General features: G+C 31.0%; 3 protein-coding genes and 1 non-coding gene across 4 annotated transcripts; 2 read left to right on the forward strand and 2 right to left on the reverse strand.

Moving 5' to 3' along the window:
* Window positions 1–2,801: 2,801 nt before the first annotated feature.
* LOC113856232 (mediator of RNA polymerase II transcription subunit 22a-like) lies at window positions 2,802–5,409 on the reverse strand. Its single transcript, XM_027487968.1, has 3 exons — window positions 5,175–5,409; window positions 4,054–4,119; window positions 2,802–3,329 (listed from the first exon to the last, which is right to left on the reverse strand). The coding sequence occupies exons 1-3, from the start codon at window positions 5,334–5,336 to the stop codon at window positions 3,090–3,092; spliced, it is 468 nt and encodes a 155-aa protein (XP_027343769.1). The 5' UTR covers window positions 5,337–5,409; the 3' UTR covers window positions 2,802–3,089.
* A 918-nt stretch (window positions 5,410–6,327) lies between these two features.
* Window positions 6,328–10,111, forward strand: LOC113856129 (UPF0678 fatty acid-binding protein-like protein At1g79260). The gene is made up of 4 exons (XM_027487810.1): window positions 6,328–6,588; window positions 7,470–7,610; window positions 8,523–8,591; window positions 9,603–10,111. Exons 1-4 carry the CDS (start codon window positions 6,406–6,408, stop codon window positions 9,720–9,722), a joined length of 513 nt encoding a protein of 170 aa, XP_027343611.1. The 5' UTR covers window positions 6,328–6,405; the 3' UTR covers window positions 9,723–10,111.
* Window positions 10,112–17,152: 7,041 nt separating this feature from the next.
* On the reverse strand, window positions 17,153–21,026 carry LOC113854447 (ATP-citrate synthase alpha chain protein 1-like). Its single transcript, XM_027485421.1, has 13 exons — window positions 20,885–21,026; window positions 20,535–20,687; window positions 19,790–19,966; window positions 19,505–19,666; window positions 19,311–19,391; window positions 19,107–19,158; window positions 18,877–18,991; window positions 18,606–18,687; window positions 18,261–18,356; window positions 18,062–18,163; window positions 17,763–17,879; window positions 17,556–17,672; window positions 17,153–17,451 (listed from the first exon to the last, which is right to left on the reverse strand). The coding sequence occupies exons 2-13, from the start codon at window positions 20,631–20,633 to the stop codon at window positions 17,380–17,382; spliced, it is 1,272 nt and encodes a 423-aa protein (XP_027341222.1). The 5' UTR covers window positions 20,634–20,687; window positions 20,885–21,026; the 3' UTR covers window positions 17,153–17,379.
* A 5,687-nt stretch (window positions 21,027–26,713) lies between these two features.
* LOC113856748 lies at window positions 26,714–26,816 on the forward strand. The gene has a single exon (XR_003502982.1). It is a non-coding gene; the product is annotated as a U6 spliceosomal RNA (small nuclear RNA).
* Window positions 26,817–27,840: the final 1,024 nt, after the last annotated feature.

Below are 27,840 nucleotides of genomic sequence, written 5' to 3' on the forward strand. Positions count from 1 at the left end.
AAAAAATATAATTTAATTGATTTAATTTATAAAAAAATGAGTAAAAAATAAAATTTAGGAGTTTTAATTAAAATAAAATAAATAAAATATTTTTTAAAATATTAAATGAAAAGAAACTTAATTAGTTTAAAAATATTAAAAGACCAAAATTATATATTATTCAAACTAGAAGGATAAAATATGTAATTAAAAAACGATAATAATAGTAATTGACTGATTCCATAGAAGCGGTTGACTAGCCACTTAAATTGTGACCATAACCCTCGCACTCTTTGGAAGTTAGATTAATGACTAAATTTTATAGTCTTGGTAATTATTAAACTTTAATATATTTTATATTTTTGTAATAACTAGAACTGCATGGTTACACGATTATTTACAACTTTTTAAAATAAAAGTCTTTTCGCCTCACTGCTCCTAATTTTGATGGGAATAAAATATTTGAGAAACTCTTTGTTGTTTATCTCCTTCCCCTCATCCCCTCTTATAGATTTAATTTCTTTAATCTGAAGTTGAAGTTAATGTTAAACAGTCATTTTAAACCATTTAACCTCATTTAGGCTAAGGTAGCCGTGTTACACAAAAATCTTAACAGTCCAAACATAAATAAGATATATAAATATGAAATAATCTAGTTTAATCATCTTAGTTTATGCTCTCTAACATTTTAAATTTAATTTCAATTTAATAAGAATTTCACAAATTCAAATAACCAATTTTCATAAAATACTTCAAAATAAGGGAAGAGTTACAAATTAATATCAAATGATTACTACAAGACTAATTTAGTTACAGCAAATTTTAAAATAAAAACTAAGTCCTATAGTGGTCTATCTATCCCTTCACTGAATCCGGTGTTAATCGTCTTGATTATCTGAAAAATGAATGTAAAAATGAGTACTCTATACTACCCAAAACACACAATCAACATAGAGTCTTACCTTCAGAACCTCCCCAATACATTCAACACACAAAATCATAGGTAGCAATTCACATCCATAAGTACAAAATACAAATTCGTGCATATGCATACCAGCCACACTCATTATAGTACTATGATCACAGATTTACATCATGAATGGTCGTCGATTACCCCCGCATCATGGATACCACGTGGGCAGTCACGGGTCGCCACCTGTGATGCACTTGTTCCGCAGTCGGTGTCACCACCACTCTCTCCTCCCCAAGGTATTCCTACCGTCCTCATCTTCCACACCTCTAGTGTATCGCTGAACCATTCACAGCACATCACAACGGCGCTAATACGCCCATTCACACATATATTCCATTCACACATACAATGATCATGCTTACACACGGCACATAACTCACATTGCATTCAAATACACAGCACTAGGCCCATATTCATTTCACATCACATGACACATAGCCAATATTCATCTATCTTGCAACATTTACATACAGTCTACATCCATCAAGTTCAGGTCAACACACATAATGTTCACATATCACGGCACATGGCCTACATTACATTTCTCAACAATTTCTTACTCCCTAACTCAGCCACAACACAATATTAGGCAAAATAACAATAATTCATTGCACAAAAGAGTAGAATAAAGTCTCATCTTACTTGGATTGGCATCTCACGCGCTAAATCCACCAAGAAGTGCTTTCCCTCACGAATTTCATCCTAAACACATAGAGAAACTCCATGAGAACCCAGGGAAACCACGAAAACAGAGAAAGGGGATGAAAAACCAAAACCCTAACCATTAAAACTCACCTCCAAGCGTTCCCACACGGATTCAACCTTCAATCAAGCTCCCGAACGGCTTTGGAGGCAATTAATCAGTGGAATAGGGCTTTGAGAACGAGAGGATCAAAGGAATTTCAAAAGGAGAGGGAGAAATAACTTTCTCCGAACCCTAACCCTTTTTAAATCCTTTTCTGGTCGCGACACTCTCCCTACAGCGAGATATTCTTGCTGCAGCGACAGGTCCCCTCGCTGCAGCAAAAAAATCAGAGAAAATTGCACTCTGGTTTCTGCAGAATCTCACTATAGCGAGACTGCACCCAGAAATGCACCCTAAACTATCATTTTTTTGCTACAACGAGAAGGTAACAATTTCAGTCTTTTCTCCCAAGGCACTCTCGCTGCAGCGAGAACAGCCCAGTATTACGCCCTGCACTTAGGCATTTAGCCCATTTCAACCCTATCCAGTCATGCATACACCTACATACATACACACATCTCCAACATACATATATGCACATATATTCATACTCATTACACACAAAACACCATCATTATGCATCCAATGTAAATTCATAACATTTATTTACACTTGTACACACATATATATGCATTTAAATTTATATACATAACAATAATTAATATTACAAAATTAGAGGTATTACATACTCCTGTTTAACTTATACCTGACAATAGAAGACATGTAATTGAACTAAACTAAAATATTAACGATTAAAACATGAACTTCTTGTGCTTTCGATCGATATGATTAATTCCCAGCATGTTATAAAATAGTCAAAGTAATATATACAACCAAGTGAACGGATATTTATTTTTAAAAAATATGGGAAGTAAATGCCTACTTCATAAAATTTTCATATTAGATTAAGAAGATATTACATACAAAGCGAAACATCTTAAACAACAAAGCCCATGTCAGCACATCAAACACCATATATTTGTATGATTATGCCTTCCTTTAAGCTAAGCCATTCATTTTTGTTGTCTGAAACATCTAGTAATATTGAGACAAGAAAAAACTGATTTCAGACAAGACACCTTTTACTAAAGCTAGATTGCCCGTATCTCAGTAATTAGTAATCATTTCAAACAGGGCACAGTGATTTTTTTCCCTTCCAGTTAATTACTCATCCAACAATGCCAAATACATCCATACATACATTCCTTGTATTCAACATAAGGCTATTTCCTTACCATTTTCTCAGTAATGGAATAACAGTTTCTACTATCCAGTCCTGTATTACAGTCATCCAAACGAAGAAATTAACAAGGAAAAAAAAAAAACCTACGTTTATACTAGAAAAGTATCTTCCATCAACTGATAGGTGCAACTACATTGATAGATTCTCAACTATGTTTGCTGGTTTTGCGTAGTCTTCTGTGCAGAAGAAGAATAATGAGATTCAAGTTCTTTCAGAATAGCAGCAGCTTCCTCTCCAATTCTAGATAAATTGCGGTCTGTTTTCTCAGCCAGCTGGTTAAATTCAACCCTTCTTTGTTCTACATGATCGTTAAGAGAAGCAAATCCTGAAAATATGGCAGTCTGCTTCAGCTCCGATACCAACTTAAGTAGAGAATCAGCTGCCTGGACCTGTGTGATTGATCAAGGTTATCCCATTGAGATTCAAATCGTGAATAGCCAAGCTAATTGTTGAATCACAAATCATAAATCATGATAACGGAATAAATTAGTGTGAAGCTTTTATTTTGGAAGAAATAAAAGTAAGCTACATTGACTCGTATCAATGATATGAAATTGCACTGATGCATCCATGTATTGTAATAATCAAAGTCTAAAATTTAAGATTCATCATATGAGACAAAATTGCTGGTTAGCTGAATTTCATCAAATCATACGGTCCTAAATTGTAATTGTGAATCACAAGATTCTAATAGCTATGTGATTGATCAATATGATAAAATGGGGAAAAAGAAAATATCTAAATAATCCTTAAAAGGCAACACAAAACCAGTCATATTGACCATATTAAACAAGCCATCCAGAACAATGCACAGAATACTAGAGTGACTTTTGAAATGAATAATTTAGTATGAACAAACGACAAAAACATCTAAATTATAATTCAACTATATCTACGAGCATTGATTAAAATATGCCACATAAAGAACTAATTACAAAGTGTGAAATGTCGTAGTTGTTAGACACATTCAATCAGTCAAATACGTGGTAAGGTACAAGCAAACCCCCACCACAATAACACAAAATTTTGATGAATAAAACTCAAATTCAAAAACAATGTCTTCGTAGGTATGCTTGCACAAAAGCATAAGAACCAACAGAACTACACTCTTACCATCCTAGCAGCACGTGTCTCCATCATAAAAGCTTCCTGTGAATTTCTGACTGGTGTATCATTTACCTACAAGAATGCAAGGTAATGTGAACAAGCAACAACTTCTAAATGGGACTAGATACATGTAAAGTTTTAAAAAGACCATTGTTCTATACGAGATAAAATGAAGAAAATTCCAATATCTGACACACACAATGAAATTTTAGATTAGTTGGATATGGTTATCCACATGGTGTCAGACATAGTTTTAAATTACGGTTGTTGCCACAGTTGTGTTGGTGGGCTACTGAAACTGCAGGGAAATGTGGCTGCAGTTACAAGCTTCAATTTAAAACCATGGTGTCGAGCTTATATGTGCTTTCATGTAAATATACAACCAAAACATCAATGTCCAAGATGCAATACATGGTATGCCTGAATCATCACTTATTAAAACAATAAAGAGTGTGTTTTTTTTAAAATAACCGGAACTAAATGATTCCCAAAGCTATGTTTAGTGAAAGTAAGGGGTTGTCTGGTTTCCAAAAACATTTTCAGTCTTCATTTTCTATTTTCATTTTTAATTATAAAACGATCACCTTATTCCATTTTGTTTTACTTGTATAAAACTTTGAAAATAGGAAACAGAATGAAAGTAAAATAACAATTTCGTAACTAAATGCAAAAATATAAAATAAAAACAAAAAACTTTTTTTCTGAAACCAAACAGCCCCTAATTTTTTAAAAAATTCTCAGCTATGTGTGTAAAGAAGAATTTGTTGTTTTACATTTCCAAATAAAGGGAATAGTATCTGGCTATCAAATGGGGGTACCTTTGGTATATACAAGAAAAAATACAAAATTTTCAGTTTTGCTAAAACTCAGTAACATTAGTGATACGAACAGCCTTAAAATATATATGGTATCAAAATGGAACTTACAAACACAAAGACTATCATAGTAAAGAAACTACAAATTCACACAGCAAAGATGACTAATTAATAATTGGGTGAACTGAACATTATTACATCACTAAGTGTTGTTTGCTAAACCCTATTTCTTTTTTCCTCTGAAAAGCATTTGATTTAGAATTTAATCCAAACAAGTAGTTGTTGAAAGAAAAGAAGGGAAATGTAAGATACACTGGCAACATTGACAAGGTGGCTGAAATTGTCCACAATATTGGCGATGTCACCTTCCACTCTCTGCAACAGCGCCTTCTGCTTCTGAGTCGCCGCCGCCGCTGCCGCCGCTGTGGGGCCGCTTCCGGCAGCGCCACCACTCCCCAACCCTCCTTTGTTCATTCTCTCTTCTGCCGCAGATGGATCAACAGTTCCAACCAATTACCCACTTTGAACCCCCTCGCCAGTTTGTTTTTTCTCGATAAGTAAGTTTATATATATATATAAAATCTTTTATAGTTTTTTAAAAAATAAAAGTAATAAATTTTAAATTATAAATCTTTGTACACATATTTATCTTTTTCATACTATGAAAATTATACAATATGAATGAAAAGTATAAAAATTATGATTTTGAGAAAATAAATAATATCAATCTATAACCATAAAAGAATTAACTTAAAATTTATATATTTTTTTATCATATTTATTGTACGTGTAATGTTTATCTAATTTTAATTTTTAAGACATATTTTAAATAAATGACATAATTTTTTTTAAAAATAAATATATTACTTTTATAATAATTTTTTAATTTTTAACTTTAAGTGATTTTTATATAGATTAAAATATATTTTATTTTATTTATTACATTAAAATTATTTATTAAATACAAAATTAATAAAAAATTATTCAAAATTATAAAAAGACTAAGTTTTAAAATTTGTTAATTTTAATCTAACTTGTTTAAATAAATAAATTAAATTAAAACATTTTTATTTTTCATAAATTTATTATTATAAAAATCAATCTATTGAGCTAAAAAAAATTTAAATAATCTCTATAACTTATAATAAATAAATTTGATCTAACTTAATTTAATGTAGATTAAGTGATAGAACATCGATGACTTAACCTATATTTATTGTTAAATATTACTAAGTAAAAAAATATTATAACATAATTATCTTAAAATAGAAAAAATTCAATTCTTTAAAACGCAAATTTCAATGGGAAATCGAAGAGACCCTGATTCGGCCCCAGGAAGTTAGTCCATTTATTAGCTCTATTCTTTGATTATATCAATTTTTAAGAAAAATGTTTAAACATTAATGTGCAAAATAAACTGAAATTATAAGCATTGGAAACAGGGTACTTAGAAGGGTGGGGCCAGACAAGAGACATCAACAATAACAAAGGCAAAGAGCTCTGTTTCGGATTGCACGGACACAAAATCAAAAATTTTCCAACGATGGATGAAAACAAGAACAAGGGGTCTACGGCACCGAAAACATCGCCGGCGGTGGTGCACCCGGCGGTGGAACCACTCTCATACCTTTTGGGCACATGGAGAGGCCAAGGAGAAGGAGGCTTTCCCACCATCCATTCTTTCTCCTATGCTGAAGAGCTTCACTTCTCCCATTCCCCCAACAAGGTTCTCTTTTTTATTACTGTATTTTTATCAAAATTATATTTTTTTTTAAAAAATTATGTGATTATTTAATGTGATTGCTAATCATCAAAATAAATATCACATATTTAACTGGAAAAATAAACACTCAAAATAATTAAAGAAATGTGGCTAAACTTCATTAATTTTGGAATTTTTGGTAAACAACTTATTTAACGATTAATTCAATAATTTTTATATTATAAATTTATTTTAATCATGCAATTTATCAAAATAAATTTAAGAATAGAGTAAAAAATATATATAACGTTCTCTTATAAACCTAAATTAGCATAGTAACGGTTCAGTTCATTAATTAAAATTAGTCAATTTACCCTTATGATTTGGATGATATGAAAGAAAACAGAAAATAAAAATATTTATATATTTTTTTATTTAATTTAAGAGAAAATAAAAATAATTTTTTTCCAATTTTCAATTTAAATTTCATTTTTTTTCTTATTTTCTTGCTTCAGAAATAAAGAGGGTTAACTTAACCAATTATAATTAGAAAACAGTAACATATGTTAATGTAAATTTTTGTCTTTTGTTTCTTGGGTCTCAGTGATTAGTGCCTTGAAGATACTGGTTAATAATTAATAAACAAAAACTTCTATTAAAAATCACTATAAGAGTGCATTAAAAATCATGTTATAAATGCAATAATAATAGTGTTTAATAAAAAAAAAAATTTTAAATTTCCTAAATAAGTGGCCTTCATTCATGTTAGCATTTGCCTTGCTAAAATATACACTTGAGGAGACATCCCACAAAGTCTCTCTCTCCTTCTCTCTTTGTTGTGTGTGTGTATCTGTGATTGTGCATTGATTTATTTTTTTATTTGTGTGTGTGTGAAATGGGTGTAGCCAGTCATAGGGTACACTCAGAAGACATGGAAACTTAGCTCTGGAGAGCCTATGCATGCTGAGAGTGGATACTGGCGTCCTAAGCCTGATGGAACCATTGAAGTTGTCATTGCTCAGAGCACTGGTCTTGTTGAAGTTCAGGTACTAATTTTCAATTTGATTTGCTTTTGTGTCATACACACACTGCTTGACTAATTGGCTTCATACTAGTGTCTCTGTATTCTGTATACTATATAGGAAATTAGGAATGGTGGGTTTTAATGCCCCATCAACTCTTAGTTAGCATAATTCCTCAGTTTTCATTTGGAGATAGCACAACAACAATAATAACTAAGCATCATCTCACTTGGTAAGTTTAGCTACATGAATTACAAAAACACTACTAAGCTCGATCAAAATTCAAATTCTCTTATATACTATACATCAGTAGATCTTTTTAATAAATTCCTTAAAAGTGCTCTGAAAGTCATATTATCCACTCTCCTCACTGGTGCCTCCAATGCCCTTGTACCTGAATCCCTTAATCAATTTCTTGTCATCTTAAGTACTACTCCAATATTCTGTCACCTTAATTCATTTGAAGATAGCTCAATCTGAATCCCTTGATCAATTTCTTGTCTTGACCTGATTTTCTTTTGATATATATTACCCGTTGGACCAGGCCTAAATTCTTAAATTTATTCCTTACTTGTCAAACTATAACAAACACATCTTTATGTTACATTTTATGTTCAAATTTTGAAACATTGCATGCAATCCATTGTTGTTTGCAAGAGTAATATTGCAATTGCATAAATTTATTTCTAATTCCTTGATGTAGAAATCATTTAATGAATTGTTTATACATTGTTGTTCATATTGCCTTATTAAGATATTCTTCTAAATCTTGGCTGGATTATAGTTGTCTTCCATTATTGAATTGTTTTGAATTAGACATACAAATCTTGCTTATTTCGTTGTTTCTAGGTCTGTGAGGCAAGTTATTTCTACATGTTTTTAATTTTTCTATTGTCTTCTGCTACTGATATGCCACTTGCCTATTGTGCTATCCAGAAAGGGGCATACAATGCTGAAGAGAAAGTGATACAGCTTCAGAGTGAATTAGTGGGAAATGCTTCTAAGGTAATCCAAATTGGTCTTTTCCACATGCAACAATGCTAATGCCTCATGCTTATAACTGCATTGTTGACATACATTAGTGAGGTATCTTAGCAAGGTGTCTTCTGGTATTATGAATGTGTCAAAAATTGTATTTTAATGGATATTTTTTTGGAATTATTTTTATCACCATCTCTGAAGATTATGATTACAGCAAACAGAAACACAGAACTTTAGTGCATGAGAAGGGGGGCGGTTACATTTCAATTTTTGGTAGATAAAGTCATTCTATGTGTTAAACACTTTTCTTGTATTTCAACTGAGTTGATGCATCATCGATTCCTCAATCATACATTTGTTTTGTACATTTTGGCCAAAGGATTTTTTGTGATATTACCATGCACATTCGTATCATTGCTTTTATATTTTTCTCACTAAATCATGTTTTGTTACAACATATAGGAAAATAAGGAAATAGGTCCAGTTTTGATAAGTTTATCAATAAATACTTAAAGGTAAAGAAAATTATAAGGTAAATAAATCTTACTTCTCTCAAAGGTTAAAAGCAACTTATCTTTTTTAGAAGTTTTCTCATTTAACTTCTCTCAACAATGAGGTGTAACTTGATTTTAACTCTTGAGAGAAGGTTGATTCATTTTACTTAAAAGTTTTTATAAGAGAAAAAAATTAATATAAAAAATGAATAAAACTTCTCTCGTAAGTTAGAAAAACTTATGTTTCTCTATTTTTTTAGAAGCTATCTTATTTAACTTCTCTAAAATTTGAAGATATACTTGTGAGAGAAGTTTTGTTCTAATTTTTTTCTTATGTATTAGGCTTTTTTATAAAAATTTACCCAAACTGGACCATAGTTTGTGCCATACTTAACTCTAAACGCCAATGGTAAAACAAATTAAATAAATCATTACCTAAATTAGATTAAGGAAACACCTTGGTATCAGCTTTACTACTTCTATAAAATAAGAAAATTGGGGGCTGAAATTGAATGCCTCATATTTTCTGCGCTCTAAACAGGTTAAAGAGATTAGAAGATGTTTCCAGCTGGTTGATGGGGTTCTTAGTTATGACGTTCAGATGGCTACCAATTCAATAACTCTTCAACCACACTTGAAGGCAGCCCTGAAGAAGCTCTAAAGCAAACATCTTCCCCAATTGGTAGCTGAAGAATGTATGTACATCAGCATTTTGGAGCCATCTAATGTGACTCTTTTTTAACAATTTAGGCCACTGATAATTTGCTGTTAATTAGCAAAGTAACTTCCTTTACAAACAATATACAAGGTTCTGTGTCTGACACTTGTATACATGGTTTTCAAGACTTAATTTTTGAAGAACCCGACATGAATTAATTTTATTGAAAACAGACAAGCATGAATAAGAAAATTATGCTTCTCCTTATCTATGTCAGAACATATGCTTGATTGAAGCTATTGTGGTGCAGTACTAAGTGAAACTACTGTATTTCTTCTTTACCATCTGCTATTGTTGATGAACATGCAAAAGGAACTACTCATCTTTACCCTCAATATGTGTTTTTCTGAACCTAGTAGTATTTTGAATGTTCAAAAATATCTCAATTACAAAGACTGTTTTGAATGTTCATGATGAACATAACCCTCAGACTAGGTATCAACAAGAAAAAGTTCTCCTTTTTACCTGTTCTATAGTCGGCCCAGTATCCATTGAGCAAGTTTTAAATGAATTTACTATTTTTCTCATCGATTCATGGGTATGAGTATTTTAACCTGTAAATATTCGTGGATTCGGATAATTTTGCCATCCCTGCCTCATACTAAAGATGCTACTTCTACTTAGCATCTAAATTGACTGTTAATTAAAGCTTTCACTTGGTTATTTTGATAGCACACCTCGATTACAAATTCACAGGTGGCTGAGCAAAAACAATACAATCACTATTTGGTCTTCTCTAGCTAAGTTAATACGACAACCCTTTTAGTGCCAGCCTGGCCATAGAGAATTTTGTGAGCAATATGTAATGTATGTTGTGCAAGAAAATGCTAAAAAATGAAGGTTTTATTAGCATACACGTATGTAACATAGGAAAAAAAAAATCCAAAATAGATTATTACAAGGCCTTTTTATTTGGACCATATTGAAATAATTCTAAGGCCTAAAAACCATGAAAGCAAGAACGAAAACTAGATTTGTAAAAAATGAAATTAAATTAGTATATTAGGACCTATTTGTTTTTCCTTTTTAAATATAGTTTTCTGTTTTTAAAAATAAAAAACATAAAAACTTGTTCGTTAATTTAAGTTTTAAAAGTTATTTTTAAAAATAACTTTTTATTTTCAGTTTTTAAAACTAAAAATCAGAATTACTTAGAGGCTGTTTGTTTTTCCTTTTAAATATAGTTTTTAGTTTTTAAAATTAAAAAGTTGTTGGATAATTTAAGTTTTTAAAATTAATTTTTTATTTTCAGTTTTTAAAACTAAAATTTAGAACAGCTCCTGTGATGTTTTTATTTTTAATTTTTGATTTCTCTCTCAAAAATTCTAAAGAAGCGAAGAATTTAATTTTTATTAATGGCACTTTTGTAAATTAAATAAAAATTAGATTAGGACTTACGCACCATCACAACAAAGTTTGATATTTTCACAATCGACGCCCACCATTAAAGTTGAAGTTTACTTTCACAGTTGACACTCTTAAATCAATACCCTCACAACTCAGGCGATACCCTCAGATCGACATCTTCACACACCATTAAACTAAAACAATACTAAAGCTAAATAATCAATTTACTAATTTAATACAAAAAAATATAAACACTGTAATTAAAGCATGCAAATTATATATTAGCTTCTAACTTATAATTGCTTTCAATTATAAAATTTTACTATTTAAGACTTTTTAAACTCATGAATAGCTTTGCTAAATTTGTAAACAAAATATATTAAAAGTTTTTGAAAGTTCAAGTGTATTAGTAAATTTTATCTTAAACAACGATTAGATTTATTTACTTCTTTTTTTTTTCTTCTCGTATAAGTGGTTATTAAAAATGTTCATTGAAACTGGCTTGTATTCAAAGGAATTTGAATCCTTTCATGATGTTAACTAACATGATACGGTCATATGGGTAAAGAAAAAAAAAACTTTTTTTTAATCAAATAAAAGCCTACCCTGATGTATTCCAACTATTTGTAAAGCCACTCTCTTCAGTGTGTTGGTAATGAGTTTCGTGGCCAACATTGTAAGCTATTTTATTATTTAAATCTCACTTAACACTCTCTTGTGGCCAAGAACGTCACCATATGCCCACAAATCACAATGAGAATTAATACCACACCTCAATACTTTTTTACGACTCTATTATTTTTTTTATTTCTCCATCACATCTAGGGATGACAAATTTATTTGCACGGGCAAATGTCATTGTTTTGAGGGACCTATTTAAACAAAAAATTAACTTCTCCTAAAAGGTAAAGAAAATCAATTTACTTAATGAAATACATCCGAGAACCATGATGATACAGGATATTGATCATAAGAGGACTTGTTGTAATAATTCAATTAGTGTGAGGACTTAAATAAAAATTAGTTTCTGTTATGGTTTTAGTAGTTAGTTACTAGGCTCTGCTATAAGTACAATGTAACAGAATTCAATACATTCCATTCTTTTGTAAGCACCATATCTTCCTAAATCTCTTACTCAATAAAATTTTTTCGGATTCTATTTTTCTTCTTAGAATCCCTATTGTTCTAGTTCTTTGTTGTTTTTCATACCTAGAACTACTGTATCAACTGGTATCAGCCTGTACTTTCCACGGATTTGACATGGCAGAATCAACAAGGAATCGCATTGCGGAGCGCGAGATGGAGGAGCGTCTTGAATTGAAGATTGACGAGAAATTCATCGAAATTGCGGGTTCACTTCAGCAATCTCTTCATGATTCATTGACGCAATCTTTGAGAACTTCTTTCACACAGCAAATCAACGAACAATTTCAAGAATTGCGGACTCAAGTGTTTAGGGGAAGAAATCAGTCCGCGGGTGCAGGGATTTTTAATCGTGGTGACCGTCCTTCTTACTCTTGTAATACTCGTTTAGCTCGACTTGATTTCCCTAGATTCAATGGTGATGCAGTTAAGCAATGGATCATGCAATGTGAAACTTTTTTTTCGGTTGATAATACACCTGATGAATACAAAGTGCAACTAGCTGTGGTGCATTTTGAAGGAAAAGCACTGCAGTGGCATAGTGCTTATGTCAAGAATGTAGGTTTGAGTCAATTGCCTTCTTGGGACAGTTACACCAAAATCTTGATTGAGAGGTTTGGTGAAGTGTGTGATGATCCTATGGCAGAATTAATGAAGTTGAGACAGAAGGGGTCAGTGGCTGCATACCATGAGGAATTCGATGCCATTGTTGCTCGGTTGAACCTGTCTAGTAAACATCAATTGAGTTGCTTTCTTGGTGGCCTTAAGCAAGAAATCCAAATGATGGTGAGGATGTTCCAACCTGTTTCTGTCCAAAGAGCCTTTGCTTTAGCCAAATTATATGAATCTAGAACCACTTCTGATTCCCATAAGAACTTCTTACCTAAACCCTTTAAGCCTACCTTTTCAACCAAACCACCATTGTTACCTAACCCTCCCAAACCCTTAAACACACACAAACCAAACGTACCAACAACCAGAAACTTCATACCTGCTTATATGAGTGAGAGGCGTGCTAAAGGCCTCTGCTATTTCTGTGATGAACCATTCACACCAGAACATGGCTAAACCCACAAGAAGCTGCAAATCCATGTCATGGAATTGGAGGATTCAAGTGACAGTGTACCTGAGTTGTCACTTGATGAAGACCGGGATGATCAGGACCCTGTTGGGCCATTAATTTCTGTAAATGCAATGTCAGGTTTGCCTAGCTTTCGAACGATGAGGATCACAAGTTATTTCTTGAAGAAACCATTGCATGTGCTCATTGACAGTGGGAGCACACATAATTTTCTGGATGTGGAGGTCGCTAAGAAATTGGGTTGTAAAACTTCTCAGACGTCACCCTTAACTGTTACTGTTGCTGACGGAACTAAGGTTGCAGTTTCTTCTATGATCAAAGATTTCACATGGACGATTCAACAGACTCCATTTACTTCAGATGTTATGCTCCTTCCTCTTGGCTGTTGTGATTTGGTGTTGGGGATAGAGTGATTGGTAACATTAGGGGATATTACTTGGAATTTTGACAAGTTATCAATGCAGTTCTATGTTTATGGGAAGAAACATGTTTTAAGGGGTGTCACTACTAATGTGAAAACTGTTAGGAAGCAGCAATTGACCAAGGCATTGGGCACTGGAGTCCATTTTTCTATGTTACAACTTTGTGATCAACATACGGGGTTACTACACTCATTGACCACTCATGCTGTTGTGTCTAAACCTTCTTCTGCTCTGGAAGGGGTGTTAAGAGACTATGAGGATGTCTTCCACGAACCCTCGGGCCTGCCTCCGACAAGACCGGGTTATGATCATTACATTCCATTGATTCAGGGAGCTAATCCTATTTCTAAGAGACCTTATCGGTGCAGTAAGCAGCAGAAGGATGAGATTGATAGGTTGGTTCAGGAGTCACTCAGGTCTGGAATCATTCAGCACAGCAATAGTCCATATGATAGTCTTGTGGTTTTGGTGGGTAAGAAGGATGGCTCTTGGAGACTTTGTGTAGACTATAGAGATCTCAACAAGCATTATGTTAAGGATAAGTTTCCAATTCTCTTAGTAGAGGATTTACTTGATGAGTTGCATGGTTCAGTAATTTTTTCTAAAATAGATCTTAGGTCGGGGTATAACCAAGTAAGAATGAATGCTGCTGACATACACAAAATTGCTTTTAAGACACATGCAGGGCATTTTGAGTACTTGGTCATGCCCTTTGGGTTGACCAATGCCCCAGCTACATTTCAGGGATTAATGAATGACGTTTTTCAGGCTTACTTAAGGAAATTCCTTGTTGTCTTTTTTTATGATATTCTCATCTACAGCAAGAGTTTGGAAGAACATTTGCTACATCTCCATCAGGTTTTACAAACCATGAGAGAGCAATTCTTGTATGCTAAGAAATCTAAATGTTACTTTGGTGTCTCCAGGGTTGAATATCTAGGACATTTTATTTCTGCTCAAGGGGTTTCTACTGATCCTGAGAAAATTTCTGCTGTTACCAAATGGCCCTTCCCTCAATCACTTAAGCAGCTGAGGGGTTTTTTAGGACTCACAGGGTATTACAGGTGGTTTGTAAAAAGCTATGGCATCTTAGCTAAACCTTTAACTGAGATGTTGAAGAAAGATAATTTTTCTTGGACCCTTGAAGCTAAATTGGCATTTCAGTCCTTAAAAGATCACTTAATTAAAGCTCCAGTCCTGGCCTTGCCGGATTTCACTAAGGTTTTTGTCGTGGAAGTAGATGCCTCAGGGAATGGGATAGGAGTTGTCCTAATGCAAGATCATCACCCTTTGGCTTTCATTAGCAGAGCCTTTAACTTGCAACAAAAGTCACTTTCTACTTATGAAAAGGAATTATTGACAGTGGTTTTTGCTGTCCAAAAGTGGAGACACTACAACTTTTTAAGGAAATTCATCATTCGCACTGATCATAAGAGTCTTAAATACATTCTGGATCAAAGACTAACTACAACTTTTTAGCAGCAATGGCTTGTTAAATTGCTTGAATTTGACTTTGACATTGAGTACAAAGAAGGCAAGGAAAATGTTGCTGCAGATGCTCTCTCTAGGTTGGAAAATATAGATGCAGTTTCTTGTTTGACATCTACCACCCTTCAACCTGAATCTGATCTTTTACAAAGAATCCTGTTGTCTTGGCAATCTGATCCTTCTCTTCAGAAGTTGATTTCTGAACTTCAAGCTAATCCTGCCTCTCATAGACATTTTACATGGAATACTAATCAGTTAAGAAGGAAAGGTAAACTGGTGGTTGGTAGGGATACTGAATTGAGGAAGCACCTTCTCAAGTGGATTCATGAATCAGCCGTCGGAGGACATTCTGGTAGGGATGTGACATTGAGGAAAATCAAAGCGATTGTATATTGGAGAGGGATGACCAAAGATGTCAAATCCCTTGTGCAACAATGTGGTGTCTGCCAAACCTGTAAAATTGATAATGCTGCTTCCCCTTGACTCCTTCAACCATTACCAATTCCTGATCATGTGTGGCAACACATCACCATGAATTTCATTGAAGGATTACCACTATCTTTTGGAAAGCAAGTCATCTTTGTAGTGGTGGATAGGCTCAGCAAAGCTGCACATTTCATGTCCCTCTCTCATCCCTACACTGCTGCTGATGTGGCACAAAGCTTCTTGGACCATGTTTTTAAATTACATGGTTTTCCTGCCACTATTACTTCTGACCGGGACCCGGTGTTTGTGAGCAAATTCTGGCAAGATCTCATGGCATTTCAGGGAGTTCAGCTCCAGTTATCAACGGCCTACCACCCTCAAACTGATGGTCAAACTGAGGTTGTGAATAGGTTCCTCGAAACCTACCTCAGATGTATGTGTTCTGATCAGCCCAAGCAATGGTCCAGGTGGTTGCCACTTGCGGAGTGGTGGTATAACACAAATTTTCACAGTAGCATTCAAGCTACTCCCTTTGAAATGGTCTATGGCCAGCCACCACCTATCTGTTTGCCTTATTTGCCTGGGGAATCAAACATTGAACTTGTGGATAGAAGTCTGCAAAAGAGAGAAGCGGTCCTCAAGCTGCTCAAGTTCCATATGAAGAGAGCACAAGACAGGATGAAGCAATTGACTGATAGGCACAGGTCTGATCGCAGATTTCAGATTGGTGATTGGGTTTTTTGTCAAGCTTCACCCTTACAGACAAGTTTCTATGACTTTCCAAGAAAATGCCAAGCTTTCTCCTAAGTTTTATGGTCCATTTCTCATCCTGGATCATGTGGGTCCGGTTGCTTATAAGTTGGACTTGCCTGCTCAGTCTCAAATTCATAATGTCTTCCATGTCTCTCAATTAAGAAAACATGTTGGACAAACCTCTACTTCTAGCACTTTGCCCACTGCCACTTGGGAGAAAGGAGGAACAAGGGAACCTGAAGCCATTCTTGATAGAATGACGATAAAAAGGGGCAGTCGTGCTGCTACAAAAGTGTTGGTCAAATGGAAGCATCAACTTCCTGAAGATGCTACCTGGGAATTTTATTATGACTTAAAGCAAAAGTTTCCTCAGTTCCATTCTTGAGGGCAAGAATGTTTTTGGAGGGAGGCATTGATACAGGATATTGATCATAAGAGGGCTTGTTGTAATAATTCAATTAGTGTGAGGACTTAAATAAAAATTAGTTTCTGTTATGGTTTTAGTAGTTAGTTACTAAGCTCTGCTATAAGTAGCAATGTAACAGAATTCAATACATTCCATTCTTTTGTAAGCAACATATCTTCCTGAATCTCTTACTCAATAAAAATTCTTCGGATTCTATTCTTCTTCTTAGAATCCCTATTGTTCTAGTTCTTCGTTGTTTTTCATACCTAGAACTACTGTATCACATGAAATTGCAGCTACGTTTGTGACAAATGAATTAACTACTTTATTGTTTCAAGACGACACTATCAGAATTCTACATGATACAGAACACCCTATATACCACTTTATTATATGACTAGATTTGTAATAGCCTATGCTCTAACTCACCAAAGTTCTCAATTCTGAGTGGTAAAGGGAATTAAGAATCAACAATCACTTCAAACTAGCCATGAAAATACTTGCAAAAGAAGGAAATGGCCTAAGAATAGATAACTAAGCAGCAGCAGTGATGCACTGAATTGCTTGTTTGCATATACCAGTCATTGTAGCTTCAGGTCCATAAACCTGTAAAGAGACCAAAATAGATCAGAGAAAGTTTTTCAACAATTTTTTTTAATCAGCATCATTTGGCTTCTTAATACAATCATTAAAGCAATCAGTTATATAACCTCAATGGGAATGCCAATCTCCTGTCCAAGTGCCCTCATTTTTGCTAGACCCTTCTGGTAGTTGGGACCTCCTCTCCTCACATATATGTGTATCTTTGCTTCTTTTAGCTTTTGTTCCTGATTTATAACAGCTCAACAATCAATTAAATCTACCATAAGGAAATTAATATGATATAAGTGGGCAAAGATTCATGATTCTAGGCTTACCTTCTCCTTCAAAGCTCGAATTATGCCACTGAATGTAGCAGCGACATCAGTAAAGTTAGCTATTCCTCCCCCGATCACAAGGGCTCGCTTCTGGCCATCAGGATTTGAAGTTGCACACTGCAATGAGATTGTGATAGAGAGAAAGAATCACTACAGCATCAGTTTCAAAGTAGCATGCATTTTGACAATCTTTACATACTGTAAACAAGGGATGGCTGATCATGAAAAGCAATAATATTATATCGACAAATTGATAATAAATATACTAAAAAATAAAGTTTGAGATAAGATCTCATTACATCAATTACAACTCTGGCATATTGCAAGACCTCATCTTCCTTGGGTGCACCACTATACTCTGCATAATTTCCAAGCTCAGGAGCATAACCCAGATCTCCTACCTGTTTTAAGAAATTAGTATATAAGAAATTTTTTGCTTATTGTTACAAGAGAATAAATTTTAGCTACTAATTTAGTTTTAAAGTAATTGAAACACACCGTATCAGCATAAATGACACTAGCACCTCCCCCAGCTACCATTGTCCAAATTCGACCCGTTGGGTTTAACACTGTGAATTTTAAAGATGCACTTGTCTGGGAGTAGAAAATATGCAAACAAACATCATAAGCCTTTTAGACTTAAAAATTTTAAAACACAGATAATTACGAGCTATAATATTATGGATGATAGATAAGAGCTTAGTAATTGACCGTGAAGATTTACAGACCATGTGTTAACAGTAGTTGCTAAGAAGCAAAAATGATTAAAATTTGCAGGCTATGGACGAAGTTAAAATGAATTCAACATGGTTGTATATATAGGAGAAAAGTATATTTATTCACCTTTTCATCTAAGCCATGGATGAAAGCCTCTGTAGAACTCATAACCCTTCCAAATGGCATCGGAAATTCAATGTTTCCCCATCTGCAAAAAAATAAAATAAAATGTATGCTCATCAAAATCTTTTGACCATGCCCTGTTATTCAGTTATATATTGTGAATTAGAAATACAATATTCAGGTGGTATTCTTTAAATAACATTGTTATTCAGTTAGATATACAACATTCATCCTTTTAATAACAGTTGATACTATTTAGAGAGAAAAAACTCACTTCTTGAAGTTTTTGAAAGCAGCAGTGTCATCTAGCTCGCCTCTCATATCCAGAGGATAAGGCTTTCCATTGACCAAAGTGAAAGGATTCATCTCCAAGAACGTGAAATCCAGGTCTAACATGAGGGGGAAAAAATAAGGAAAAAAACTGTTTAAATTGAAAGTCTAGTGTCAATGAATTTGTCTTCACAAGCACATCTAATTTTAGTAAATGCATATTTTGTAATATACCTTGAAATAGAGTGAAAACCACCTTGATAAATTCCTCAATTTCTCCCTTTATCTGTAAGCATGAATGAAGTACTCATAAAAAATTGAATCACAGTGTCCACCAACAAAAAAGCATGTGATATGCAATCACATTGTCCTATCAATTAACCAAAGAGTAACAAAGCTGACGTGTTCAAAAAATAAAAAATTAGCAAAGTAATATACCTCCAAAGGAAGGGTTGCAACAAGTGGAGCAATATTCTCTGATGTAAGAGACACTCCTGTTGGCATAAACACAGTCTTGACCTGAAATATGAACAAATCACATTGTAGGTTATGAGAATTATAAGGAAGCTATGAACAGAATTTACAGCAAGTAATTAATTCATAAGGTTTAAAAAAATTATGAATTTTGGTACCTTATCCCAGTTCTCTTCAATTTCAATTCCTCCACATTCAGAAAAGCATATGCTGTTCCCTAGTCTCTCTGAGACAATGTTAAGGTAAAACTCCTCGTTGTGAGGGATAAATGGTTCAACAATGAAAGTTGTTATAGGTCCCTTGCATCCTCCCATCTCAACCTACATTATTAAGATATGAGCAAATACTAAGATGTAGACAGGAATTACAAAGAAAAAGTGATTAACAGAAGCAAAAAACAATTTGAGTAAGGTTTGAAGTAACAGAGGAGAAAAAAAAAACACCTCTTTGCCAAGACGCTCTTTCACAAAAGAAGCAACTTCTGCCAAATCCAGATTCAAGGCAACCAACCCACTTTTTCCACGCTTACCAAATAGCATATCAGGTTTCACAACCAGTTTTGAAGATGAAAGCCAGGGTTCCTTCTCTGCTAGCTCATTGAAATTGGTGGTTTCTGTAACCTTAGGAATATAACATACAACAAATTTATTAAAGTCTGATATGCATGCTGCACTGACTGATTAGTAAGATACAAATTTGAACTTTTCCGCAAATAATTTATATACATCATATAGTCAACAGCTTAAAACACTAGGTAAATTATCATGTTGAAGAGAGACAACACCAGTCAGATTAGCAAATTTTAGTTGACGGATGTTCGGATTAGAGCTTTTCAGGCATAAACTTATAGTGTGCACATCAGAAGATGATAACAACCAAATAATGTCATGTTTAAATTTACTCATTTAAGAAAACAAACCAACTACAAAAATAACATTATTTACAATAAGCTAGTAAGCTGCAAGATTAAAGTTTGTTGTCTAATACAATGCAATGGATTCACTTGCTATCATGAATTCATAATCAAGTCCAAAACACAAATGGTGTTCGACATAACACATTGGCTTCAAATAAATAGAGTCCTATAGTCAAACAAAATTAGAAGGTACAAGATTCACACAGCCAAGCCAACACAAGAAACTATATGGAAATTTAAATTAAAACACAGCCCATGAGGAAAATGCTTACTTGTGCAGACTTGATAGGCAAGTCCTGGCCAGAGAATCTCTTAAAGTGCTCCTTCAACAATCTCTTAGAATCATACTCTCTGATCTTCTTGCGTGCCATTGCTCCTTACACGTGCCAAAAACTCACCACCAAAAGCAAAATGAAAAATCTCTCCTTTAACACAAAACAAACAAAACCCAGATCAAATCAGCTTCTGGGGCCTCATAATTTCAATCAAAATCAGACTTTTATAGATTCAGCAGCGTGAGCACATGTCAGAGAATCACACGGGGAAAATGCGCATAAGAAATGGGACAGATTGAAACAATAACTCTGAACTCTAGAGAAAGAGAGTGGGGGGATGCAGTTACCGTTAGAGAGAGAAACGGATCAATGGAGAAGAAGGTAAGAGGTCAGTAGATCCAATGGTTGGTGTGATGTTGGTGGCTTTAGCTTCAAGACATGTATGTATATAATCTTCGAACCAAGAACAAAGGAAACACCAAAACGAGGGGTAGGTTGGTAATATTATAAAATGCTGGTAGCTGGCACGTTTATTTTCTACTATAATAATCACTCGTGCATCGCACGGGATGAATGGGCCATATACAAAATTAGAATAACATTTTTTTCAATGATTTTTAAAAATATTAAATTAATATTTTAGTCTTAAGTAAGCTTTTTATGCATTATATGAGAATTTTTAAATAACTTTTTTAAAAATTATTGAGATTTTTTCATTTTTGAAATATAAATTTTAAATTCAGATAAAATAAAAAATGAATATTCAATATATAAAAAACTGCATGCCATAACAAGAAAAATAATTAATACTTAAAAATATTCGTATTTAAGATACTTTTTTAAACATTTTTTTGTTTAAAAGTTAAGCTTCATAAATTATGCATAAAAGTAAATGTGCTGTTTTAATTAAATAAAAAATAATTATTCAAATAGTGACGATGATATTTTCTTTTAAAACAATGTCTTCACGAGTAACGCAAGTCTCACGTGAATAGCGGATTTATGCATGGAAATTCCTCCCTACTCTACAGAAGACTCAAACAACAAAACTTATTTATTAAAAATTAAAATTTTATCACTTAAAATAATAAAAAAATAATAACCAGCACATTTTTAAAATATTTTATTATTATTATTACTATTATTTAAGTTTTAAATGAAAATCATTAAATAAAGTTTGTCCAATTCTTTATTTAACAAAATTCGCTTCTCATTTAATCAGTGTAAGTCATATAAATTTTAATCAATAGTCAAATAAATATTAAAAAATTGTGTTACTTATTTTATTACATATATATGGGTTAAACACATATGATAATAAAGAAATTATTAAAATGAAAATTTATTTTATATATATATATATATATATATATATATTATACAGATTTTTTTTATTTACATTATTTGATAATAAAGTGTTTATTTAATATATATGTAGTCTTTATATTTTAATAATTTTTAAAATTTTTTATTTTAGTTCTTATATTTAAAAATATATTTATTTAATATAATTTAACTAAAAATTAATATTTGACAATAATTTAGTAAACTAAATCAACAATAAAAACAAAAAAAATATTTAAATAGATTAAAATAAAAAATTACCAAAATTTGAAAATGAAAATTATATTTAAGCCAAAATAATTTTTTATATTTTTATTTTATCATAAATGTAATTTATTCATCTCTTTTTTACTAAAAAAAATATGTTTTTTATTTTTCCAATAAAGAATAATATATTTATGTAAGGAAAAAATTATTAAAAGGGTGTTATAATGTATATTTTTATAACTTTTAATAATACTTTTAATTAATAACCTTAGTAGAGTTGTAACTTGTAAGAAATAATTGTAAGATATTATTATTATTAAGCTGAGAAAGTAATTAATGTGACTTTTTTACAACAGCTAGACATTCATTTTCTCTCCTCTTTCTTCTCCTAAGAAAATTGCTTTGTTTTGACAAAAAGATTATTAGAAATATCTATTTTTTTATCATGTATCGGAGGTAATTATGTTAAAATTGCTTACAAATATTATGGCAAAATACTCTTTTTAATTATTTAAAATAATTATATTTATTGAGATAAATTAAGTTAAAATAATCCTTATTAGTTAATCTATTGTTCACTGGTAGAAACACATTCTTTTGAATAAAATTTTTAATTAATTAATTTTAAAAAATCTGAAAAACAAGAATTAAGTAAAAAAAATAATATAACTAAAAATAATTAAATTATCTTAAAATTTCAAATAAATAATAAATAAAATTTTAAAAAATAAATGAGAGGACTTTTCTTTAATTTTGGTAATTTTGCTTTACAATTGTGACTAATTTAATCAGATCAAGATTTTTTTTTTATTTTGTAGTTATACTCTAAATAAAAGATTAATAGCTTTTTATTAATTTCGTCATGCATCCAAGCGATTTTAGGAGGGTGTGGTCGCAAATATACATCAAATTGATTTAAAGAAATAAATTCAATCAATTTGACATAATTAAATTTTTATATTTTTTAAATTACAAAAAACTCAAGCCAAATATTTGGAAACACATGTAATGTTAACATTATAGATAATATTCATACAAAATTCACTGCACTTACTTAATATTATATAAATTTATAATAAAATTTAGGATTAGTAAAATTTACCATGCTTAGAACCATTAGTAGTATGGATATTAGCACAAAAAATATATATATATTATAAAAAGTATTGGCCACATAGATGATTGTGATGTATGCTGGTAATGCTTGATATATCATCATTTAAAATTAATTATATATAAAAGTGAAAAATAAAATTATTTGTATATCATTATTTAATATTTTACATAACTTAAAAATTTAAATTATAATTAATTCAAATTTATTGTATATAAAACTTTATGTTGATGGTTATACAGTGTTAAAAATGGAAATAATAAATTGACTATAAATTATATTTAATAAAAAAATATTGAAATTAATTATATACAAATGTAAAAAATAAAATTAAAAAACACACCATAAAATGTTAAAAATAAGAAAAATATTAATTAAAATTGTAAGAAAATAATTTCTTAAAGATTAAATATTAGCAACTTTTAATGGATACAAACAATAAATGATGACCTTCCATATAATATTGTCTTGTAGACATAGCCAATTTGTTATTCCATAACTGAAAAATGATAATTTATAATGTCGAAATAGTATTTATATTCCAGTTTAAACATATCACATAAAGTTGTATTATTATTATTATTATTATTTGTGTGTTATATAATAAAATTTAAAATATAAAATATATTAACTTATATATTTTTGTTTAATACAAAATATATCATTATAAAAAAACTATAAAATATTTATTTAAAATAAAAATAATTTATTTATAAATAACATAAAATTTAAGCCATAATATAAGAGTTTTATTAACCATAATATGATTAATAAAATTTGAAATTATTAATTATTTTGAAATGAAAGCTTTATATCATATTTTTAGATGAAAATTTATAATAATTTTTAAATTATTGAATATTTATTAACTTTAAGTCCTTATATCGAACAAGAGAATGATCACTTTAAATTGGCTCACTGTATTTTTTAGGATTGCTAAAAAGAGAGTTCTTGACAGAGTAGATATCTACATATGTTATTGCAGATTGAGAAAGGTCTTTGCTAAGTTGAACCACAGCTTCCTAACTTCCTTCAACTTTTGGTTGAAATATTTAGCTATTTCATTATATGGCTTTGCACAATCATAGGCATCCCTTTCAGTTATTCTTGCATAATTGAAATTCATTACAATGTATTACCTCTCAATTATATTTAAAAATCAAAATCAAAATAAAAAAATTAATTTTATGAATTGCAACAAAGCCACACCAAAATAAAGAATAAAGACTTTCAAATGCCAGCTAATAATAAATGTATGATATCATCCAATGAAGAAGGAAATAAATAAATTTAAAAATAAAATTAGTTATAAATTACAAGATAAGTAATTATTTTTAGTCAAAGGCAATTTAATAATTCTTTATTGTAAAATGTTGTTATAGATGTGTTTTTTCGTAAAGTTTTATACTCAGCAGCAATGTTTTATTTTAAAAAATTAAGGAATTATTTAATTTTTGAAAATAGTTTTTTAATTTTATAATATTTTTAATAAAATTTTATTATTTGTATGAGTTTAAAATTATAAATTAATTTAAATTATTTTAATATCACTGAACTTTTATTTTCATAATAAAATATTTAAATATTTGATTTTGTTAATATATTTTTTAAATATTGAATTTTTATGCTGAGGCCGATCCCTCCCTTTATCTTTATTTTGATCCGCGCCTAAGCCTAATCCTAAATTTATAAACAACATATCTATTTAAAAAAAAAAAGAATTCAAATTCAAATATTAAAATTTTTTTAACTGTATTTTCTTATCATATTTGCATTATCTTTTGGTTTTCTGATTAAATTTAACTAATGATAAGTATACTTCATTGATTATTTATATTTTTAATTTATTTAGATAATAAACATCTTAAAATTTTCTTGATTCTTTAATTCTTGCCTATATATATATATATATATATATATATATATATATATTAACATAACACAAATTTTCATAATAAGAGAAATAATAAGGATGAAATTACCCCCATGAAAAATTAATTTTAGATAAAATTGTAACAATTAAAGCTCTTTTAACAATACAACAAGGCATAAGGAGACATCCTATAAATCGTCATTCTAAGAGAAAACACAAAATAATTCAAGAAAATAGTGAAGAGTCATCATCACACAATAGGTTGGTTACTTCTCACGTAACAAATGACGAAAAGTTATCATCAACACAATTTCTCAATGGGATAAATTTGCCATTACTTCATAGTCTCTATGACTATACTGTTGACTGTGGTAAACCTCTTGAAAAGAAACTAACAACTAGTGATGTAAGAGCAAGTCATAACAGACTATTACTCAACATGAAATATGTTAAAAAAAAAATTCTTGCCAATATTGAAGAATAGTGAAAATATTTTGGCAAAAATACCGTTAGTGCCTATGATATGGATGGTAATGTATTCTCTATGAAGTTAAAAAAATGGGCAAATAAGTATTATGTTCTTAGTAAAAGTTGAAATAACTTTGTTAAAACTCATTATATGAAGATTTTGTTAAAGTATGGATATTTTATCATTCAACACTTAATAACTTATGTTTTGCTCTTAGTATAAGAAATTTGGAGAAATTATAACATGTGAAGAGAATAAGGATACTACAAGTAAAGTTGATTATTTTATTAAATTTTTTAAGAAATACTTTACACTTAAAAAATTATTCTTATTTTTTTTCAAATTTTATTTGAATAATTGTTCTTTACTTTTAATTTGCTATTATTTACATACAATATAATTTTGTTATATTCCCATTGAAGATGAACATAAACCTTAAATTTGTATCAAGCTTATTTGTGCCATTTTTCTGAACAGAGTGGTATGAGAATTTCGTTTAAAGTGAAAGCTAAATATAAGACGAAATATAAATAGTTATAAAAATTTAAGTGTAATAGAATGATTTTTAAATTTTTTTATAAATACTAATTATTTGAAAAAATTATTTGACGTAAAAATTATCTAATTAAAATTTTACAATGTTTATTATCTAATTAAAATTTTACAATGTTTTAAAAATATTTTGCTCAGTTTAAATAGATGTGGTGTGAGAATTTTAAATTACGTTTTCCAAATACAACTTTAGTAATTTATAAATATAATTACATAATCACATGATTTTTTTTTTGTTTTGGGCTTATAGTCCCGTTCAATAGAAAAAAAAAGCAATCACAATCGTAAAAACATTTTTAATTTAGTCATCCATGCATAAATATCACATTAATGCGTGACCACCGAATAAAATATAATTTATATAAACTTGAGTATATATTTTCTATCTTTTACTGTTCTTTCTTTTACTGTGAACTGCGTCTTCTTCTTCGCATCTCCTAGTTGGTGAAGGCTGAGTGGTTCAAGAAAAGAAGTTGTGTTCTCTAAGTTTAATGCTTGATGAGCCTCTGCATACGTCAGAACAAGTCGACCTTTGACGGGGTGTCAGAAAAAGTCCCATATCGTGTGATTTCGCATATCAAAAGAAGGTTATATACGATTAGAGTCAACAGGGGCATGTCCCTTCGGGGACATCCGATAAAATTGGAACGATACAGAGAAGATTAGCATGGCCCCTGCGCAAGGATGACACGCACAAATCGAGAAATGGTCCAAATTTTTTTAAAAATTTAAATCTTTTCTTCTTTTTAGCTCACTTGTCATGTTTAATTTGTTGCATAGAATCCTTCTTTATTCTACATATATATTGCTTTCTGGTTGATATTTTTAGTTTGTGAGCTATAATAAGGGGGAAAGTGAAGAAGTTCAGTGATATTTAAGATACAAACAAATGAATGATGAAAAACCTTAAAAAAAGAACCTCTCCTGAAAGCATGCAAAAAACCCTTAGTATAGGATATCCCTTTGGTCTCCCTTACTTTTAATTTCATAATATGAATAGCTTTTTTAATGGAAATTGTTTGTTCATATTGTGCTGAAAATATTTCTTTTCAAGTGAATTGAAATATGTCAAATTACACCATCAGATTAATCTGATATCTCACAGGACCAATACTAGCGGTTACTGTAATTAGGTGGATTCATATATGATTATATTTGAACTGATTTTGATACTCTAATCTGTACCTGCACATATGTATGCTTCTAAAACATAATAAGATTCAAACACATTTTCTCTTTTTCTATATAGTATTACATCCTATGGTAAATTTGATTTTAGGCCATTCTTGACTATAAACCACTGATTTCACGGATTTTTCAGTGTAATTAACTTGGCCTCGTAGATTTTTCAACATAACTTCTCGGCCTTTTTCAGTGCAACCTACTTTGCTCTCCAGAATTTCCACTGCAATATTAAAAAAAACAAAAAAGCGCTCTACAAAGGTTACAACAATCTTTACCTTATTAGCTTGCAATTCAGAAAGAATTAGGTTTAAAGTCCATATTTAAGATTTTTATTTAGGTGAGGTTTAATGAGAGTTATAGGGTGAACCTGCATTGCATTAATATTTCATTAGGTGCTAAAATAGCCATTACCTAACCCCAATTAAGAGTTTGGAAAATGAATGGGCTAGGAATAGGACTAGGATGTACTTGTGCAGGATATCTAAATGTGTATAGATTAACAAAAGTCAAACTACGTTGTGGCTTATTGAATAGGACTAGGATGTATTTGTGCAGGATA

The sequence above is a fragment of the Abrus precatorius genome, unplaced genomic scaffold (genome assembly GCF_003935025.1).
Source record: "Abrus precatorius isolate BTA unplaced genomic scaffold, Abrus_2018 Scaffold11, whole genome shotgun sequence".
NCBI classification, from domain to species: Eukaryota; Viridiplantae; Streptophyta; class Magnoliopsida; order Fabales; family Fabaceae; genus Abrus; species Abrus precatorius.

Bases quoted from the DNA above. Each gene is read 5' to 3' on its own strand.
- LOC113856232 (XM_027487968.1), bottom strand. From the start codon at position 5,336: ATGAACAAAGGAGGGTTGGGGAGTGGTGGCGCTGCCGGAAGCGGCCCC. The intron at 4,120-5,174 runs GTATCTTACATT...GCATTCTTGTAG, and splicing joins ACCTTGTCAATGTTGCCAGT to GTAAATGATACACCAGTCAG. The intron at 3,330-4,053 runs GTAAGAGTGTAG...TCAATCACACAG, and splicing joins AGACACGTGCTGCTAGGATG to GTCCAGGCAGCTGATTCTCT.
- LOC113854447 (XM_027485421.1), bottom strand. From the start codon at position 20,633: ATGGCACGCAAGAAGATCAGAGAGTATGATTCTAAGAGATTGTTGAAG. The intron at 19,159-19,310 runs GTATATTACTTT...TCATGCTTACAG, and splicing joins TTGCAACCCTTCCTTTGGAG to ATAAAGGGAGAAATTGAGGA. The intron at 17,452-17,555 runs GTTATATAACTG...GTCTCTTTACAG, and splicing joins AGATTGGCATTCCCATTGAG to GTTTATGGACCTGAAGCTAC.
- LOC113856129 (XM_027487810.1), top strand. From the start codon at position 6,406: ATGGATGAAAACAAGAACAAGGGGTCTACGGCACCGAAAACATCGCCG. The intron at 6,589-7,469 runs GTTCTCTTTTTT...AAATGGGTGTAG, and splicing joins TCTCCCATTCCCCCAACAAG to CCAGTCATAGGGTACACTCA. The intron at 7,611-8,522 runs GTACTAATTTTC...TGTGCTATCCAG, and splicing joins CTGGTCTTGTTGAAGTTCAG to AAAGGGGCATACAATGCTGA.